The following is a 21405-nucleotide window of genomic DNA, read 5'->3' on the forward strand; positions in this document are numbered from 1 at the left end:
GAGGGGATGGGGGTGTGTGTGTGTGGGGGGGGGGTGTTGGTTATCTACCCCATCCTCCCCCTCTCTCTCTGCCCATACACACCCGCAGTTGCCCTGACACTATTTTTTTTTGGTGGGGAGGAGAAGGAGTGGAGGAGGAGGAGGAGGAGGAGGAAGATGGAGGGTTTCCTTCTTGGCTGCTGTTGTGGCTTCAACACATGAATCACCCGAACACTTCCGGTCGCTGCTCTCTCCGGGGGGGGGGGAAGCTTTAGAGGGTCGGACCCGCTCCCCCCCGCGCGCGCCTCCCGGCCGGTGCTGGGTAGGATCACGTGCTCGCCAGCCCGCCGCCTCCGGTTGGCTGGGGCTGGTCGGTCACGTGACGCCGCCGCCGCCGCCCCCGCCCCCTTCCGCCGCCGCCATCTTGCTAAAGGGATGAAAGCCTCCGGAGCGCGCGCGACTCCCTCGCCCCGTCTCTCCCTCTCTCTCTCTCTCTCTGTCTGGGAGTGGAGCGGGCAGCCGTTGCCCTGGCAACGCTCCTCGGCTCCGGGAGCCGAAGCCCCCACAGCAGCCAAAGGCAGGATTCCGGTTCACAGTGACAACACCCACCCGCAGAGTCACGCTCAGCACCCCCGCCCCCTCCCCCTCCCCCCCCCCCCCCCCGCCCTCCCCGCTGGGGGACGGGTCTCCCAGGGCCCCCCCTCCGGGGCGGTCAAGGGTTGGCCCGAAAGGCGAGGTCGAGCAAACGGGGTCTTGAGACGGGGCCTTGAAAGGGGGCGGAGGGAGGGGCTGCGGGAGGGAGTTCCAGAGGGGTGGGGGTGCGGGGAGGCTGGGTCCCCAGCCCTCGAGAGTGGGGCGGCCAAGTTGGGGGGGACCGCGGAGCAGGCCGGAGCCCGCTGAGCGGAGGGAAGGCGGACGGGTTGATAGGGGGGGCGGTCAGCGGGTGGCCGAGGTAGGGAGGGGCGGGGGGGTGGCCGAGGCCGTGGAGGGGTCTGAAGGCGAGGATTTTGAACACTGTACCCCCTCCCCTCCCCCGGGGGGACGGGGAGCCAGCGGAGCCGGGCGGGCGGGCGAGGCTGGGGCTGATGGGGCCGCGGAGCCGGGCGCGGGAGAGGACGCGGAGCGGCAGAGTTCTGGATGATCTGCAGCTGCGGAGGGAGGGAGGGAGTGAGGAGTTGGGGAGAGGCCGACGAGGAAGGAGTTGGCGTAGTTGAGCCTCGAGGTGATGGAGGCGTGTAGGAGGGTTTTGGTGTGAGACAGCGGCGGAGCTGGGAGTTGTTACGGAGGTGGGGGAAGGCAGAGCGGGTCATGGCACGGATGTAATGATAATAATCCTTGCATTTGATATAGCGTTTTTCGTGTCTTCCGGGCGTCTCAAAGCGCTTCACAGACTATGCTCTAAAGTGAATTAACCGTATATTTGTGAGTGAATCGCGGCAGCCAATTGCGCACAGCAGTGTCCCACAAACAGTCGTGGATTGAAGTGACCAATTTATTATTGTTTTTTCTCTTGAGGGATTATTATTAGCCGTGTGGAGGAAACTTGGCCAAGGTTTCGCCCTGCCAGGAATTGAACCCAGGTCTCTTGCTTGAGAGGCGAGTGCTCTAACCACTGAGCTCAGGACTCCACGTGGGGTAGAAAGGACAGGTGAGGGTCAAACCAAGGTTCTGGACTGGCTCGGTGAGGTGGAATGTGCATCCTTGGATGGTGAGCCAAGCTGGTTTACAAGAACACATTATCCTGTTACAAGAACACAATGCACCCTGAATTAATCTTTGCCCACCTGCCCCATGTCACACGTGATAATAGTAATAATAACCCCCGGTTTTGATACAGTGCCTTATCACTCCTTCGAGACGTCTCAAAGTACTTCACAGGATATACTGTAAAGTGTAGTGACTGTATTTTGTGGATGAAACACGGCAGCCAATTGCGAATAACAGTGTTCCACAAACAGTCGTAGATTGAGGGACCAGTGACCATTGCAATAATATGCATCATTTTGTTTGGGGTATCTTGTTTTATAAGTGCACCTGGTTATGTATCTCAAGTCTTTCATGAGTATCTTCCCACTAGTAAGGGCTTTCTTACAAAAGAGGCAACAGGTTAAAAGTCCAGTCCCATGAGTTGCTCAACAAAGTTAGAGGAAAATGACATATAAATGACACAACTCTCACTCCCACTTGTTGCCTTGTTTTCTGTTATTTGTGATTTCCAGTGATGGCATGAGCAAACACAGTGGATTATAGGTGGTGCTCCTCATTCATTATGTCACCAGAGCTGAACCTTGTGATGTCACTTTAGCAAGAGGTTACTCAAAAAATATTTGTTATTGAGTTGCTACCAGCTGGCATAGTTCATCAATAAAACAGCTGTTAGTGAGGGGGACAAATACTCCGGTAAGTATATAAATATCTCCCTTTTGTCTCCCATTATGATATTGAGGATTATGGGAGTTCCATACAGTTTCCACTTAAAGATATGCTGAAATGTTTTAAAAGACCTTCCCATGAAAAACTGAAAGCCATCACAAGAACAACTGCCAAGGGGCAACCAGTTGTGAGAGGAGCAATCCATCTGTTCTAAGGGAGAGGGGGGGGGGGGATTCAAGAGGAATCAAAAAAAATAAAGGCCTATTGAAGGATAAAAAACAAATGGGGTATTAGAAAGAAACCTTATCATTGTCGATTCCCTGCTCTAACACCCCAGCAATGACTCCCCATTTCTGGTTCAGCCATCAGTAAGTGGTAAAGTGATAGTTTTCCATTGCCTGATGCCAGAGAGTAAACATTTGATGAGGAGAGAATTTTGCTGTGCTGTGCTAGATACTATGGTTGAATAGCCTGCCAACACTCACTGTTGGAGGCCCTCCATGAAGAATGCCTATTTGGGCAAGATAGAGATTACTGGGCAAACAAAGAGTGTAACCAAAAATGTGTTCCCGCCTTCAGATTAGTATGATCAGAAAATATATGTACGCTGTATGAATATCCAATGGTTACATCCATTTGAGTAAGCTATTGCTAATCCAAAGCTCTACATAATATTTGTTAAAAAATGCAGCAGGTTTTACAGAAATGCTGATTTTCCCAGTTTAATACATGCACTGTGTTCTTCTCTAACCAAAATAACCCAATTCTTATTCCTGGACAAGTTTCACTTGTTTTATAATGTCCTGCTTTTACTTGTGGTTCACAGTAAACTTCAATTCTCTTGTTATTATCTGACCACTGCAGAGAACTTTGCAGGAATGCAGTGGTAAAATATATATTCAAACCCACTAAGACCTTTGGTTTGCAGAGGGTTAAGCTTTTAAACAGAAGGATTGAGAAAAGTAATAGGAGACATCGCAAATAAAAGAAAACTGAGAGGTTTCACAATTGGTACATTTTGTAGAAATCAGGAGATAAATTTGCAGGAACTTTCACTAGCAATAGGCTCCTTAGGTAAGAGTAGGAGGGGACATGCTCCTGTTGCTGGGTTCAATGAGTTATTACAGCTCTCAAGAGTAATCAGTGGGTCCAAGTGCATTAGTCACATGTTTTTTGTGTCTAGCAACTGTTGCTAGAGATTCCATATTTGGGACAGACCAGAGTTAGTTCCTGCCACTTCTTCAGTGGAAAAGTTTATCATTGGAAATCCTTGGTTGACATTTGCAGTCCTTTGAAAGAAAACATCAGAGAAATGAAAGAACAACTCGAATGCAGGTAAATTGCTGTGTTTTCATGGTTGTGTTAATTACAAAAGCTTCTTCTTTGTATTGCTTTTTAAGTACTGTATTGCACAACAGAGTCATCCAAAAGATTAAAGTCAGGAGAAGAATCGCTTAAGAAATGAAACGTAAATTTATTTTCTACCATTCAGATTTAACTGGGGGAATATCCCTTGTAACAGAGCAAGATTGAAATGGATTTTTCTGCAAGGAAGTGAACTGTAGTTTCATAGGCCATGAATTGACTCTTGTTATCAGTCCCGCAGAAAACGTATTTTTGCAACTAACTGCTCCTGACTCCTTCAATTCAAATTAAATCCAACCCACCAGTGCTAATGTGTACAATACCAAATACAAGGAAAGGATTATTATATAACAAAATGTACCATTTGCCATTTGACCAATGATAGGGTTAGACTGCAGTATAGCAGCCTGATCCAATACAAGCAATTTGAATATACATTATGGGATGAGTTGTTCTAGTTGTACTATATTGTCCGCACTCAATAGGGCAGTTGTACCCCAGATATAGTGTATAAACCTTTGAATATGAACAAGCATATAATCAGTTTGACCAGAGATCTGTCACTGTTTTTTACACAGAGAGCTGTTATGGTCTGGAACTCTCTGACTGAAACGGTAGTGGAAACAGATTTGATAGTAGCTTTCCAAAAGGAATTGGATAGGTACTTAAAAAGGAAAAAATTGCAGGGCTATGGAGTAAGAAGGGGGAGTGGAACTTGTCGGTAGCTCTTTCAAAGAGCTGGCACAGGCATGATGGGCTGAATGGCCTCCTGTGTGGTAAGATTCTAGGATAATACTGGATTGAGATAAACAAGTATAAATTGGGGAGTTTAGCAGAAGAACTTAAGTGGTGAGTGACGTGGTTGATTTGGCCTGGACATTCCCATTAGATCAAGTCTACATCTCCCTAATATAACTAGTTTAACCAGCCTTAATGCAGGACTTGTTTACATCTGCACCAATTCATCTGCCACTCAGCTCATCACTGCATTTGTTAAGCTCAAAATACCAACAAATCAGTTTTTCAGCTGGGGAACTAACCATTTCTGTACCTTTCAGTGGGGATAAAAATAGGAGTTTAATCAGTAAAATGGTAATCCAATAATGTTTCAAAAAATACCATGCTCCTGCACATGTAGGATCAAGTTCCCAACATTTGCTGACATTTGAACCCACTAATCACTCGGTACAAGTGATTTTTTTCAGCTCTCAGGGGCCCCCTGGTTTGAACATTTCTAAAGACGTTTGTTAAGTGTAGATTCAGTGTACATATGTCACACGACCCCACTAAAAAATTGCCAAAGAATTTTGTAATCAGGACCCATCTGGTCACTTATTCAAATGGTTTATCAGGAGATTTATATTTCATCTGTATCACCCCAGGTAACCTGAGGCAGGTGAAAGGGTGTGTGTAGATAAATGGTTATGAAAGGAAGAACACAGAGTAAAGCAAGGTAGCTTAGTGCTAGTCAATTTCTATTAATCCCATTTGCACTGCTAGACTCTGTTTCTCTGTCTCTTGCTACCTCAAACTCATTATTTCTATATCCTTGTAATTCCGTAGGACTAGTTCTTTATTCTCATTTACTTTGCAATCTGACTTCAGTCGTGTCTTTTTCCTGTTGTGGAAGAAAATATCTGTCTCACAGACGACTAAAACAAATGCATTCAGGGTAACTCAATTCCTGCAATGCTTTTCTTAAATGAATTAAAAGTCAACTTTTCTGTTTTAAGGATATTGGAAACAATTGAGCACTGACAAAATGATTTGGTTTTAACTTGCACGACATACATGTTTTTGAATGAAAATCTTGACGATCAAAAAAAGTCTAACACTATAACAGATGAGTGAACAAGCACCATAGTTGTGCTTTCATTCAAACCTTTAGACTCAACAACAACAACTTGCATTTAAATAGCACCCTTGAAGTGGAGTAGCGTTCTGGAGTGCTTCAATTATTCTCAACGTCCTGCTTGCCAGACTCCTCAGCTCCTCCCTAACAAGAAGGCAAATTTAATTCTTATTATTATTACCTTGTATTCATAGTAATAACTGATGTTCAAAGATTTTTTTCTTTAAAACTCTGTTCTCTCCAAGAACAGTGATCCCATAATATCAGCCAACTTTGCTAACACAATACGTAACAAATTGTGGTTTGAGTTTAGAAAATACTGGACAAGAGAGTCAATTTGAGCATTCAAAAAACTTTGAATAAGCTGACGATTCCTCTGAATAAGATATTGAAACATTTACGGATCCACTGTGGTCAATATTTTCAATTATAAAAGGATATTGTCACTTTGTTTAATTTCTCCAAGATTCCAAATTTGTTTCAATAGCCTTCTGGGTTTTGTGTTTCCAAAGCTTCTTGTAGATAGCTGGCACAGTGGTAGCACTCTCGCCTCTGAGTCAGAAGGTTGTGGGTTCAGTGGAGCTAGCAGGTGAGGGCAACGGAGCCAGCAAGTGTCACTCTCCATTGACTATTTCATGTTACTCTATGGAGGTGATTTTTGATGAGACTCGAGTGTTGAAACAACATAAACTGTCATTAATAATTGCAGAGTAAATTCCTAAATGTCATTGGCTGGAAACCAGTCACACATTGTCTGTCTTCTAATTTGCTTCTGGAAGCAATAGTTTTCTGTCAGTGACATCCACAAGGAAGAGAACAAAAATCTATTGCCCCCAGACATAACCACAGCAGCGACCATTGTCAGCTCACATCACACAGTGGAGACGATATCCGATTAAGCACTCACCAAAATGAATGAAAGCTTCCCTCTGTTTTTATTTAATTTAGCCCAAAGATATAATAATATGTATTGACTCTGATTTCGGGGCTGTAATTCCTAAACGGTTATCCCTGAAGTTAGAGAAGTGACCTTGAGTATACAATAATGCCTCAAGCTTATGCTGTTTGGTCACTTCTGTGTTCCTTAAGGCTATCTTTCAACTTGATGTGTTTTATTTATACACAGTGTCCTGACTACATGATCTGCTTTGGAGATTATATGCGCATGTTGTTTACAGGGAAATGATTACAGCTGAGCATAGGCGAGGAAGATATTTAATGATGACATAAGTTGCAAGAAATTGAATCAAGAATAAAGCTCCTTACCCACTACGTTTAAGACAATACTTGACTTTTTTTATCTTTATTATATAAATGGCCAAGTGGATAATACACTGTTGTCTATAGAGAGTGTTCAGGTTTTTTTATTCAGAATAACAGGTATGCAAGAAAAGACTTACAACAAAAGCAGTTAATGCTGTGTGGATTAATTCCTCCAAAAAATAACTTAAGCATCTGCCCGAGAAGAGTATCAAAGAATATCAAGGTTGGTGCAGTGAGAATAACAAGTACTCCAGGGGGTTTGTGGAATATTACTTCTAAAGCAGGGTGGGAAAGCAGTGGATATGTCAAGACAGATGGATAATTTGGGGATTTTTCTTCTTGGTTGCCTTTCGGGTTCGGAGAGTATTTGCACAGCAGTGGGTGGAGTGAAGTCCATGATTAGGTAGATTTTGCACGGATGAGAGGATGGGCAGTTGACCACTGTCAACCTTGCACCTTCGCTGGCTGCTAAGGGGTGTGCAAAATCAATATGAGTGACTCGCATTGGATCTTCCTTCCCTGCGCACCTCGCTGCAGCCCCTGGATGTAGAGTTGCTGATGTCCGCAGGATGGAAAATTCCACGTTGGAGTCCAGGTCCTGACGTTCCATGGCGCTGTATATCAGAGCCCCTAGCGCCCCACACCAACAGGATCAGTTTGCGACTAACATCTGAGCCCAGACATTTAGCTACAGCTTTTATTTAACCCGTTCACGGGTCTGTTATTTCATAGGCTGTTACGGTTGTGTTTGTGATGCTATGCTATACTTGTTGTATGTACCGGCTGAGCTAAGAGTGCAGTGTTGAAAAGGGACAATGTAGATAGGACCCGGAGTTATGACTGCAGTGATGTTGACACAGAATCTAAAAATATACAGTATCATTTGCCAAATCCTATAATATTACAGTGAAACCTGTCAAGAGGAACCACGCTTGGTTCCCACCAAAAGTAGTATTTCTTCACAGTTTGGTCCCTCCGCACAGAAGTAATTCAAAATCACATCCAAGTTTTCCTCGTAGTATTCTTAAAGCTTTTTTTTTTATCGCCACCATATTATCAACATGGTAAGAAATGTATTTCCTCTATTTCCACCTCTATTTATTCTAGCTTCCATTATCAGCGATGGGTTTTGATCCTTATCTTATTTGAAGGCAACGTTATTGTGGGGCAGTGCAATACATGGTTACGTGTTCTCACGTGTCCCTTTGGTGTGGAGGTAACTAATAAATGACTCACTTATTCTGCCTCAGTCGCCTGCTGTCGGTATTTTGTCTTTTTTTCTTTTAAATAGAACCACAATAAGAAAACTCTATGGGGTCATATTCGAAATAAAGCAAATATTCTTTAGATGTTTGGGGAAAGGAGTAGGGGCAAGAAAACAGAATGCTGATCACACTGCACTGACTATTCTCCTCAGACAGGTTCTATAACATATTAAATTGGTAGATGGGGAAGCACATTGTGGACATTCACAGTTCACAGGTTTTGTTTTGGCCCAAATGTACGATCAATTCACTTTGCAGTCTATTCTGTGAAGCGCTTTGAGACGTCGAGAAGACGTGAAAAGTGCTGTATCAAATGCAAGGATTATTATTATTATTATTCATTGTTTCTCGCTCTGAAGTACCAGTTGTGCATCTTTCATGTGAGCGAGGGAACTGTCACCAGGGACCCAGCCTGAAAAATTTCCAGGTTCACCACTGCCTTGGAAATTGAAAAATTATTAGAAATGTGTGACTCGTGATTTGTTTCTGTTAATTGTCTGATTTTCAATCTGTTTTACTGGAGGTGTTTATCCATAAATGCTTGTGCTATCTGTTGATTTTAAGGGCCATTTTGAAACATTCGCTGCTGTTTGAGGGCCCTGCTTCACAGCAGTTTAGGTGAGCAGCAAATCACCTTCTGAAGTATTTTATCAACTTTGTTTTGTTTGAGACAGATGAGAAGCAATATGAAAACGCAGTGCATCATCCTCAACTGATGCTATTTGATCCCCGCACACTGACAATTTACTGAGAACAACACTTTATACAACACTTTTTTGCCCACAAAATATACAGCCAACTTACTTTGCAGTATATTCTGTGAAGCGCTTTGAGACGTCTTGAAGACGTGATAAGGTGCTATATCAAATGCAAGAATTATTATATTTATATTTCTTTAGCCATTACTTACTTCTACATTATTTTGAGCTTCAAAAGCTCGCAATCTGTTATCCAGAGTGATGTGTGGGTACCCTCAGAAGACTTAGGCCAAATAATCAAGAAGAAAATGTGTTGACTGAAAGCATATATTTAAAATGATAAGTGATTTGGTGATTTACGTTACTAGATGTAGGATGAATGTGCTAGAAACAATTCTGCAATGGCAAAATTAAGTATTATCTATAGGCAGTAATGGAATTGGATTAGCTGAGTTTTGGAGTCATTTTCTCACAAAAACTTTATTTTGCTTACAAGTATGGCTAGTATAATCGTTTCTAAAATGTCCCGTCAAGCTTTCCTCAAGATGTTCAATAAAAACCATAGAATTATGAACAATTAATCATATTTCTAAGATGCATTTTTTGTGACTTAACCTTTAATGTTAATTGGGATGGAAATTCTTTCAAAATGTTCTCACTGTTTTCAATACTATTTTAGAGTATGGAGGCACTTTCAGTGCTGTCTTTTGTAGCTCATTAGCAATTTTTTTAATGAGCTTTTTTCTCCCTATGATAGATAGTTAATGCAACAGACAAGTGACAGATTGTTTGCCATTAATTATTTCCATGTTTCAAACCCATTACAAAGCAATTAGAAAACTGACAGCAGATTCACTCTGCATTACTGATAATCTAAAGCGATGAGAAGTGAGAGATGATGAATTTTAATTATCTCTTTTCATACAATTATCATATATTATTATCTTGTTTCTCAAGCTGCAAAAAGTAAGTGTATGTAGGAAAACATTGCCACATGCAAATGGTGTTTGTAGTATTGTTATTGTCATGATAACACACTGTCCCAAAAAACCAGAATGTGCCACTGGAATGTTTTGACATAAAATTATTATCAGAGTAGGACTGTAACAATTGAAAATTGCAAAGTTTTCTGCAAGGAATAAATTTATTGCAATTATTTAAAGCCCTGTGCCTTCTTTCAAATCATTCTGCAACAAAAAACTCATATAGATCAGAACAGTTTCAGCATTGCACTTTATCCCAAGTTAAGTGAACTAACCGAGGCTGTAGATAAGTGTAGAAATTGGCCTTTGGATAGCTGGGGTGGGAGGAAGGGGAATCAGTTAGGAGTCTTGCTCCTGATTGTTATTGAGTGCCTCTTGGTGGAAAGTGGAGTCCTGTAGCTCAGTGGTTAGAGCACTCGCTCTGCAAGCGAGAGACCTGAGTTCAATTCCAGGCAGAGGGCGAAACCTTGGGCAAGTTTCCTTACTCCACACAGAGCCTAATAATAATCCCTCCAAAACCAAAAACAATAATAAATTGGTCATTTTCAATCCATCACTGTTTGTGGGGACATTGCTGTGCGCAATTGGCTGCCGCGTTTCGCCCACGGTCAATTCACTTTACAGTCTATGCTGTGAAGCACTTTGAGACGTCAAGAAGACATGAAATGCGCTGTAACAAATACAAGGATTATTATTTTTATAAGTGCACTGATGTGGACATCGGATGAGGACAGGATTGGGCTTGGCTGAGTTGGCGGACGTTTTCTAATAACATGTCAACATTCACAACAACATCAACAACAACTTGCATTTACGCGGGGTATCTTCCCAGAGCGCTTAACTATCTGGAATCAGGCATAAAGAATAGCCATTTGGGTACGGTAATGCTTGTTATGGATACACAATCCAATGAAATGATAAGAGACGGCAATGCACCGAAATTTCTCCAGACAAATTGAGCTCTCAGCTGTTGTCGGTATCGAGCAGTGTACACAGTGTCTATGTGTTGGCAGGTTTCAGCAGTTTTTGATTGGGTAGCAGGTTTACTCAGTACTGCAAATAATACTGACTGGAATAGAAAGATTCCATGGCCCGTAAATGGGGGAGAGGGGAGATTTGGGGTTAATGATGGATAAAATCTGAGATCCAAATAACAGGCTTGTTTTATGTCACTTCAATTACTTGTGTGGGGGGTAAAATGCTCTTAGTAAGGATTTCAAGACAAACAGAGCCATCAGAGAATTGAGTGCTCTATATTGCAAATTTGACTGATCCACAGTTTGCGTTGGCAACATGTGTATGCAAAATATAATTGTCTGGAGTTTAAGGCTTAATTTCATCGAGAGCCAGAAATATTTGTCTATTGTTATATTGGTTGTCAGCTCGAGTAATGTATTGCTCCTGGCTTGAGGCATACATAATTGCACAAAAACGAAGAATTATATCATATGAATTGTACAATTTCACATTGCAGTTACATTCCTCTAGGTGATCATATAAACAATGCTGGTTTCAACCTTTTTGCTTCATTTAACAATCAATAATCAAGGAAATATATTAACATGATTGTTATTGAACGTTTGCTGGACTTGGCTGGAGCAATTGATAATAACATAATAATAATCCTCGCAATTGCTTGAGCACCTTATCACACCTTGGAGACGTCTTAAAGCGCTTCAATAGATACTCTTAAAACTGGATCTATGTTGCATGTCTTGGCACGATAGCGAATAGACATATAAAGATATGTGACCAACATTGCACTGAATCAATTTCAGTGCAGTATAAATGGGAGCAAGGAATAAATATTCACATATTTCATAGTTGGAAAAGGGCCTCTACCTGGCACTTGAACCTAACCCCTAAACTGAAGATTACTGTACATTGGTGGGGAGAGAGGGGGTAATCTAATATTTTGTGAACAGTGAGATTTATCTGGAAAAAATGGGATAGATTTGCATACAATGATCTTATTGCTGTGGTCTGTTTGATATATTTCTACATATAATAAAAGGTGCCTTGTATTTTAAAGAGGCAGCATAGCCTGTTGTAAATACGCAAACAAGATGATATAAAAAGACATGTTGTGTGGGATATTATGCATCTGAAAGTTCCTTGAAAAGGATATATGCAAATTAATAATTAAATGACTGCTAATCACTAATTAACAGCTTAAAGGAGTAGAATTGTGTTAATTCTAATTAGGTAGGCACTGAAAGTTTAAAAATATCACTTGGAATATTTCGACATCTGAGTAATAGGGTCAGTATTACTTAAACCAGCGTGTCTGTCTGCAATCGTTTGGCTTTTTTTTTAAACATTAGATAATTGGTTGCATCGCTTTTTGCCTTTACCCTGTGTATAGAAACACCAAGAGTTCCAAATGTATAACTTCATACAAGTGCACATGGCACACAGGTAACATTCTTCAATAAATTGGTAGACCATCTCACTGTTCAATTTTTTATCAATATAGATTAGCAAGTTACGCATACAGTAGCTAAACTCACTGAAACATAAATTGAACTTCTTGTTTTGTGATCTTTAATACTTGTATGGTCTATAATGCTGTTATATATTACATTAATTGGAACATATATTGGTTAACTACTGTACCTGTGTCAAGCTAGTACCTATCAGTGACAGCCAGATGCTCTTATAACCCTGCTTTATTTAATGTATCCATAAACGGGTGCATAAACACAGCACAGCCTACAGATGACTAATGACAACAATATTCTAGGCAAGACATTTTAAATGCTTATTAATATGTTAGCAAATGCCCTGGTAATAGAACTGAGCCAAGTTCATCTTTCATTAACTCCAATTCTGACTTAAGGTTATGTAACCGTGATTGGTTTTGCACTTAATAGCCGTGTCTCTCTGTCTCGGTAATGGGATGAGAATATTGAAGTGATTTGATAAGGACTGAAAATGTTGAGTCAGTTGGGTGAGCTATTTTAAAGATATGAAATTACATTTTTGAGAATTGTGATCAAGTGAAAGTCTAATTATGTCGCCTTTGTCTACTGCGTGGTGTTGATTTCACCTGTGTGCGTATTAGCTTGCGGCTACGTTGATTTTGATATTAGTGGAGACATTGATATGAAAGGGTACCCTTTATAGATGCTTTCTTTCTGCTCAATCAGTTCACACCGTTTATAGAAGGTGTAACGCTAAAGAACATCATTCACGCTTCCATTTCAAGTTATAACATTATTCATTAACTGAATGAAACCTAGAATTTAGAAAAGTGTGCATCCGTGCATTTTGTAGTACATTTTGTGTTTTGTAATCTCAGCATTTCAGAGGTCTTAAGTGAACGATCTTTAGCAATTTATGTTTTGCAGGATTCAAGCTAAGTAAGTGATATTTGCTCTATTGAAATAATTCAGAACATTTGTGATTCACTATAAACAAATTATAAAACTATAGGAGTTGGCAGCTTGTGCTGCTGGTTTACATACATGAGATATGTTTCTTGAGATTTTTGTGATTTTCGTGATTGTTTTTTTTAAATCATTTTGGCTCAAAGTTAAATCATTCTTCATTATTAAGATTATTATTAATTATTATTTTGATTATTTTTAAGATTTCTTAACTCGTACTGGAATGCATAGAAACTTAGATTTGGATGGAAACAGTTGGTCAGTATTTTCATTGTTCGTTGCATGCATCTCATCACTGCCAGAAATGCCTTTAGAATAAAACTTTTTTTTTCCTTCTAGACAAAAGATGAATAATAAGAGGCCGTGCAGTTCAAGCACATCTAGCAGCAAGACATCTGGGACCACAGCCAGTAGCAATGCATCATTTTCTACTTCCAGCGGGTCAAAATACAATAGCCTAGAAGATATTTTAGTGCAAAAATATATTGACCAAATTGGTAAATCCTCTTCCCTCTCAGCCCGATTACAAAGGTAATGGTTTAGTGCACTCAACTAATGTTTACTGAATGAGAATATTGAAAGCCATATTAAAAGTGAAATATTACAACAGCAGGGAAAAGCAACAAGGCATGCATGTGTAGGTATAATGTGCTAACATTTAGGGTAGTTCAGCAAGTTGAGCACTGGATTAGGGGCCAGGAAATTCTGGGTTTGGATTCAAGGTGGACCATGCTGCCTTTGAGGTAGGAAAGAAGTACCGTGTCTAAAAATATCCTGGGAGAGAGAATAAATTTAAAATTTAAACGTATATTTCATATTAAAAGGATATTTAAACCACCGTTGCTGGTCAGACATCTGGTTTGGCACATCACTGAGACATGGACACAGGCGAAGAGGTGAAATTTGTGCCATATCATAACACATTTCTTGGGATAATTGTCTTTATAAAAGAATAATATAATTTCTGGGGAATCCTGACTTTATAATATTGCTCTGGGCATCACAGATTACCTAAATCTGCATTAATAATAATAATCCTTGCATTTGATATAGCGCCTAATCACGTCTTCGAGACGTCTCAAAGCCCTTCACAGAATACACTGTAAAGTGTAGTGACTATGTATTTTGTGAGCGAAACGCAACAGCCAATTGCACACAGCATTGCATATCAATTGGTGTGTATCCCTTTTTTGGCTGGTGTAAAAATTTTTTCATACAAACAAGAAGAGCAGAGTTTTGTATATGCGTGCAGTCTTTTTTAGACCGTAGAGTAGATCTGGCAACCTGGTACCTGGGCCAATACAACTGTGACCTGACTGATCCAATTGGACATCGCTGAGTGGCAGATGCCAGACAGGCCACCTGCAGGGAACCAAGCGAAGCACTAACACTGAGGGAAGGCTGCGGTCAGCTTCAGTGCTACTGGCAACGCTCTGCGCTTATTTCATGCATTCTGCAAACTCCACATGAAATTCGTGTCAAAGCTTAATCAATGTTTGATTCACTAGCCTATGGCACCTCTTTGTGGGTTATTAAGGACTCGGAAATTCAATTGTGGTTGAGAGATTCTTGCCCTTGCAACGGGACCTCTTGCTACCTGCTCCTCATTCTGCTCCGCTTATCCTTTTCCAGGGGAAGGGAAACAACCATTTTACCCGCTGCAACCAAACTTTAAGTAGAGGATCGTACTAACTTTAGACCTAGTTTCAGGCTAGGCTTAACTTTGTTTGCAATTTGTCCTTAATTAGGCGCTGGACGTACCTCAGGGGCATGCACTTCTGCGTCACATTATTTTGGAGTGCAAAGTCAAAGTGTTTGCTGTGCATTTGCCTTGGGCATGTTTTGACTCGAAACACTGTGCTTGCTCATTGCTCAGGGCCTGTGTACGTAGGCATGTCCGTGTTGAAAAGTATTTGTGCTTAGGGAGAGAGGGACTCTTAAATGTATGTACTGATGGTTACAATTTATCCTCTGTATCAGCTTTCCTGTTAATGGATATATATATAAATCAATACACCGATAAAATGTGATTTATTTTTGTTGACCAACACTCTGATCCTCTGCCACTTGGTAACGAACTCCAGAAGGTGTGTTTTTTCTATTGGACACCAGTCAAAGCTGGTCTGAATTGCATCATTTAGATCGAGCCTACATTGCCATATTTGTGCCGGAATGATTTGTAAAGTGTTTTGTTCAAAGTAAAAACCCTCATAGTAATACGAAAATTCCTCTGTCTGATTATGGGTTTGTGTGATACTGGTGTGTGGCAGTGTAAGTGCTGGCTTGCTCTGTCTCTGAAGGGAGCCTTTGCTGTCCCTCACATGTCTCCAGGCAAAACAAAGGATAGCAGCATGGTCACTTTAACTCATTAGACTCCCGTCCCTTGTCCTCAGCTAGTAATTGGATTTGGATTAAAAAGATTTTGAGGTTTAAAGCATTGCAAAAGCTATAACAACATTTTAAACTAGTATCTGGAAAGAGCATTCAAGACTAACGCCAGAAACTGTTTCATACGTTCAGATGTTGATCTTGTTTCTGTTCAGTTTCTTAATTTGGGGCTACTTCTTAAATTAAAATGCAGTTGATCAAAGAGAATGTTTTAAATGCCACAAAGTGGTCTGGGACGTTATCCCGCATGAAGGGTACTATACAAATGCAAGTTGTTGTTGCAGTGTGAAGTCAAGCAATAAACTCGGTTTTGATGCTTGTTTAAATTGAATTGATTTTATTTCCCCTCCCCCCCTCCTCTTGCTTTGTTCCATTAAACACATCTCCATAATCTAATCTTGTTGTTAACTGCGTGCCTGTACATTATACTTAATGTATCGGACGTGGTTATCTGAATGTGGACATACGAAACGTACACATCACACAATACAGGGTAAGTTAAGGGCATTGTGCAAATGTGACAATTCTACACTGCAGATTAAGAAAAGAAGTCAAGGTAAAACTAGAAGTTAAATGGGATTTAACTGAAGTACACAACAGCATTGTGTCAGTCAGAGAGGGAAGAATAGTAGCACATGGTAATGGATTAGAAGGTTTTTGTCCACATTTAGTGAATTGTATATATAAGTAATGCCTGCCCAGTCGAATTCTCACAAATAGCTGTAGTGCTGAAGAGAAAAAGGCTATTTGACATGCATGTAATACTTTGGCACCAAGCCTCAGCAAGTCCTAAACCCTGCCAACTGTCATTATCCTACTGGTAAATTCAGTTCTTATAAACTGTGTGATAGCACAGAACTGCATAGTTCTCATTGAAGCAGGGCCTGTCTGAGTAGCGACATTTTCCAGCGTTGAATGGGACTGTTGGCCTCATGGGGATTCATGTCTTACAATGTGGTAAGTGATTAGATTGGGCCAGGTTTGAAAATGCTCCACTGTTCTGCCACTGCTGAAAGACATTTCCTACTCTTCCTAGCCAGCTTTGTCAAAGCAGTGGATTATCTCTGTGGTTTTCTTTGTGATGTGTATGCTAACCTAATACCGGCATACTAAGGGTCTGTAATGTATAAGAAAAGTTTCCTCTCTCTTGTCTCTCTCACACACACACACACCCACACAAGAGAGGAATAAAAGTTATAACACCGCTTTGTTTGACATGCTAATATCATTTTAATAGTTTGTCCCTTTTCACCAATTCAGTTTTTAAAAAAAATCTAAATGTCATGTTTTATTTAGTCTGGTTTTTAGTCAGATTGTGATTGTGTGTTTAAAGATGTAGATATATAAGTATTAAATAATAGTCAGTTAACATTGTGAATTATAAGCCTCAGTTTATCCACACATGTTGAAGAATTGAATTTAACCCTGTGCTAGCTGAAATTTTTCATTTTTGCATCATTAGCAAATTGTGTTTTTTCACTGAAACTTGTCGGAACTCAATTTACAGATTAATCTCTAAATCACTGCTTATAATAATGATTGATCATATCTGGAGTATCCATTGTAATGCTAGATGTCAGGATGATGTCTAAGTTAAGAGTTCAAACATTGTTTACTATACTTTTTCTTCCCACTTCCTCCCACTTGCCATCAGGCACACTTGTCAATCAGGAAACATAATGGTCCAGACTAGGCTTTCTCCTTGATCAAACCAGATAAATCCTTTTTCTCTGCTGCCTACTCCCAGGGAATGAATGTTCTACTATCTACAGACTGTTCCTTTCAATGAAGAAGCAACAAACCTTCTTTACTGAAAGGAAGAGTGATTCCCCCAAGCAGAACTTTATTTTATATTCATAATCTGGCCCTTGACAGAATAACAAAACTATTTTTTGCATTGTTTTCTTAGGGATCTTGTTAGAACATAGCGTCTATATCATGTAATACTTTTTTTTGTTAAATGGGAACAGTTTTGAGAAACTGAATGAAGATTAAACTGTGCCTGACTGAATGGGTTGTGGTTAGGGGAGTTAGGCCAGAATCAGGGGAGTGAGGGGGCTGGAGATGGGGTGTAGGAGGTATGCCGTAGGATGCCGCAGGGATCTGTACTGGAACCCCTCCTGTTCCTTGAATACATTAATGACCTGGAATCGCAGACTTAGTGTCAAGTAGATGAGGAGGGGGTGGAGTGTGGAATTAGAGGAGGCAGCAAAGATCTTACCAAGGGAGCTTGTTAGGGTGTACAAATGGCTGATGTCTAGCAAATGAATTTCAATCAATGATAAATGCAAGGAACTGCACTAAGGAAGTAGGTCTAAGTAAGGGGCACATGTTAAAAGAAACATAGGGGAGGTGAGGAGAAATGTTCTCACACAGTGAGTTGTTGGGATCTGGAATGCGTTGCCTGAAAGGCTGGTGGAAGCCAATTGGATAACAACTTTTAAGAGAGAAGTAGATAATTATTTGGGGAGGACAAGTTTGCAGGACTACGGGGAGAGAGTGGGGGAGTGGGGTTGATTTGGAAAAGCTCCTTTCAAAGAGCCCACAAAGACACGATGGGCTGAATGACCTCCTTCCGTGCTGTATAATTCTGTGTACTCTATAGACTGGATAGAACTTGTCATGGGGGCAGCAATAACAACAACAAAATTACTTTTAGTGCGCGCCTTTCACATCGGAAGGATGTCCCAAGGCGCTGGACAGTCAGGGGTCAGGACCTGAGCATGGGAGAGGGGTGGGGTGGGCGGGGGAAGGCAGAGAAGTTGGAGGGCGACCAATGGCATGATCGAAGAGGAGGGTCTTGAAACCGGCCTTGAAGGTGGCAAGGGAGGAAGCGAGGCAAAGGGTTGGATTTCCAGAGTGGGGGCAGAGAGGCTGAAAGCCCGGCCACCGATAGTAGGACGGGTCGGGCGGGAGACATGGAGCAGACTGGAGCCTGCTGAATGGAGGGAGCGGGCAGGTTGGTAGGGAGTCAGTGGGTCAGAGAGGTAGGAGGGGGCGAGGCCATGGATGGCCTTGAAAGTGAGGATGAGGATCTTGAACTCGATCCTCTGGGGGATGGGGAGCCAGTGGATCGGGCGAGGGTGGGAGTGATGGGGTCATGGAGCCTGGTGTGTGAGAGTACACGAGCTGCAGAGTTTTGGATGATCTGCAGCTTGTGGAGGGAAGAGTGGGAAGGCCGATGAGGAGGGAGTTCCCATTATCGAGCCTTGATGTGATGAATGCGTGGGTGAGGGTTTGGGCAGCCTGAGGGGTGAGGCAGTGGCGGAGTCTGGCAATGTTGCGGAGGTGGTGGTAGGCAGTGCCGGTCATGGCGCGGATGTGGGGGAGAAAGGACAGTTCAGGGTCAAACAAGCCCCCCAGGTTCCTGATTGGCTTAGTGAGGTTGAGTGTGCAGCCGTGGAGGCTAATGCTGCCAGTGCCAGAGGTGTGGAGGCATTGGCGCGAGCCAATCAGGAGGGCCTCGTTCTTGCTGCAGTTGAGTTGGAGAAAGTTGTCCCTCGTCCAGGACTTGATGTCGGACAGGCAGTCGGTCAGGACACCAGTAGTCCTGGAGTTCAGGGTGGAGGTAGAGAGATAGAGTTGGGTGTCATCTGCATACATGTGGAAATAAACAAGGAAAATAGGATGTTGGACTACGTTGTTATGTCAGTGGAGTTCAGAGCCCCAGAAGTTGTACTGAAGCTGTATAATAATAAACCTAAGGTGGCTGCCCAGGACCTAGAATAAAAAGGCTTTGTAGTATTTAATATATCAAACCAATCAAATGTTATTTTTTATTATTATCAAATGGTGGTTGTCAATATATACGGATATTAAATGTTTTCAATTCCACTGTTGTGTATGAATAAAATGTGATTTTTTTTATATACAGGGTGACGAAAAGTCATATTATTATCTAAAAAAATCAGTTCTTTAAGAGTTACTAGACATCGGTAATGGTATCACGACTTTTCGGTCACCCTGTATATTCGTTCGCCTTTGTACAACAAGGACTTAAAAGAAAGCTTACGTGTCTTTTTATATTCAGAAAATATTCATCCCCTTATGCAAAGAAAATCAGTAAAGATCTATCACTGAAAAAACATCGCTTGGGGTCTGCTGCTGGCCGCCGTGCTCTCTCACATGGATTTCCTGCTCAATCACACACCTCAGCCACATCAAGATCATCACGATCCCTAGATCACACCTCACAACAAAAAGCACCGATTCCAGTCACGGTTTCGGACTGCAACATCAATGCTTCGAAATGTACAGTTCAACACGCTCTGCAGTCTCCGTTAAGGACTAAGAGGCCTTGCAGTGTTCCCAGTGGCCATTTCAGGTAATAGCATCTACAGTTAACTTCCACCAGTCTGCACGCAAAAGTGTGAGGTGAGCACTTTGGCCCCATTGAGCATTTACCACAGCATAAGGGGATTGGCCAGTCCCTGGAGACAGTGCAGCGAAGAGTACCCCAGTTGATTCCCAGTGTTAGAGGAATTGGCGATTAGTCAAGTTAGGATCCTTCAGTTTTGCAAGGAGAAGTCTCACAGGGAACCTTAGAGAAGCATGTGCAATTTTAAATGGGATTGAGAGAGTAAACTCAGCATAATACTGCACCAAGACAGCAGAACAAGAGGACATGGGTTTAGTGTTTCAAAGAATAATTTTGAGGACAGACACCGGGAAGAATTAACAACTGGAACAGGTTACCAGGAAGGGTGATTGAGCCAGAACGCTGGACACGTTTAAAAAAAAACAGCTTGACCCTGTAATAAAATGGTAGGGTGAGTATTCTGGAAGGAATAGATCAAGTGGGCCGAAGAGTTTTCTTCATCCAAAACTATCTTGTGATTTTTTTTTAACAATCATTAATATACTGTAATTTGGACCAAAATACGTAACAATATTGAATCTGCATTTGGAAGGTTCTCCATCATAATTAAAACATTATGTAAGAAAGTGTGGGATAGAAAAGTATTCTTAATATTTTATTGTCACGGTGAATATTTTTATACATGGGTTTTTACTGTTGCATTAGCAATATAATATAAAAGAATATGTTACAAAGTAAAAATTCAGGTGGATTCAGCCACATTGGGTGTGAGTTAGGTATGGAGACAGGTGGATGGCAAAGCTGAAGCAGAGTGGTCTTGGTCAGGGCTCTGATATAAGAAGGGAAAGGAAGCTGAGAGTCGAACACGTGCGAATGGCAAGGTTGTTCACAGAGTTCAGTGAGGTGGAGGGAGCAGTCAGGAAGGAAGATTGAGGTATTCGGTGCTGAAGATAAGGAGGTGATGGCAGGAACCTAGGAGGATAGCTTCAATCCACATGTTCATATTCAACTGAAGGAATGTGAGATATCTGAGAAGCAAGTGGTCAGTGCATCACCTGAGAGCCATTTCCTGTTTGCTCACTAATATCCACCTTCTCTCAGAGTTCCCCTTTTATCTTACACAGGCACTCAACTCCGAGAACTGACACGAAGCTAAAAGTTTTTCTTCGTCGACCACATCTCATAAAGGTGATGGCATTCAAGAATGGAACCAAACATGTCTTTGCCAAAGTGACAGTACCTAACATCGATATGGTAAATGGCTAAACTGATATCTCTTAAGGATTTCTTAGAATATTTATGTTAAAAATTGACGTTTCGGACTCAAATTGTGTCAATCGATAGCTGTTGTTTTAAAATGCATGCACGTGGAATCCTAGAACACTAAAAAAAAACATTTTTCCTAACATTTGAGCTTAAGAAACATGTTTTGGATGTTTGTGTTTTCTTCATTTTCTGTGTATTTGCCTTTTTTCCCACTTACATACTTTTATAATCCTACTTTATACCTTTACAATCTTATTGCTGTGTAT

General features: G+C 41.4%; 1 protein-coding gene across 1 annotated transcript in view; it reads left to right on the plus strand.

The window, feature by feature from the left end:
• Window positions 1-1603: 1603 nt before the first annotated feature.
• Window positions 1604-21405, plus strand: part of LOC103175106 (doublecortin domain-containing protein 1) — an 83179-nt gene continuing 63377 nt past the window's right edge. Inside the window, exons 1-4 of the mRNA XM_042341586.1 lie at window positions 1604-1627; window positions 13507-13698; window positions 19586-19879; window positions 20998-21127. Of these exons, the coding sequence (XP_042197520.1) occupies window positions 13514-13698; window positions 19586-19879; window positions 20998-21127 (609 nt within the window). The 5' untranslated portion in view covers window positions 1604-1627; window positions 13507-13513. The remainder of the gene's footprint in view (window positions 1628-13506; window positions 13699-19585; window positions 19880-20997; window positions 21128-21405) is intronic.

The sequence above is a fragment of the Callorhinchus milii genome, unplaced genomic scaffold (genome assembly GCF_018977255.1).
Source record: "Callorhinchus milii isolate IMCB2004 unplaced genomic scaffold, IMCB_Cmil_1.0 Scaffold17, whole genome shotgun sequence".
In the NCBI taxonomy this organism is placed as follows: domain Eukaryota; kingdom Metazoa; phylum Chordata; class Chondrichthyes; order Chimaeriformes; family Callorhinchidae; genus Callorhinchus; species Callorhinchus milii.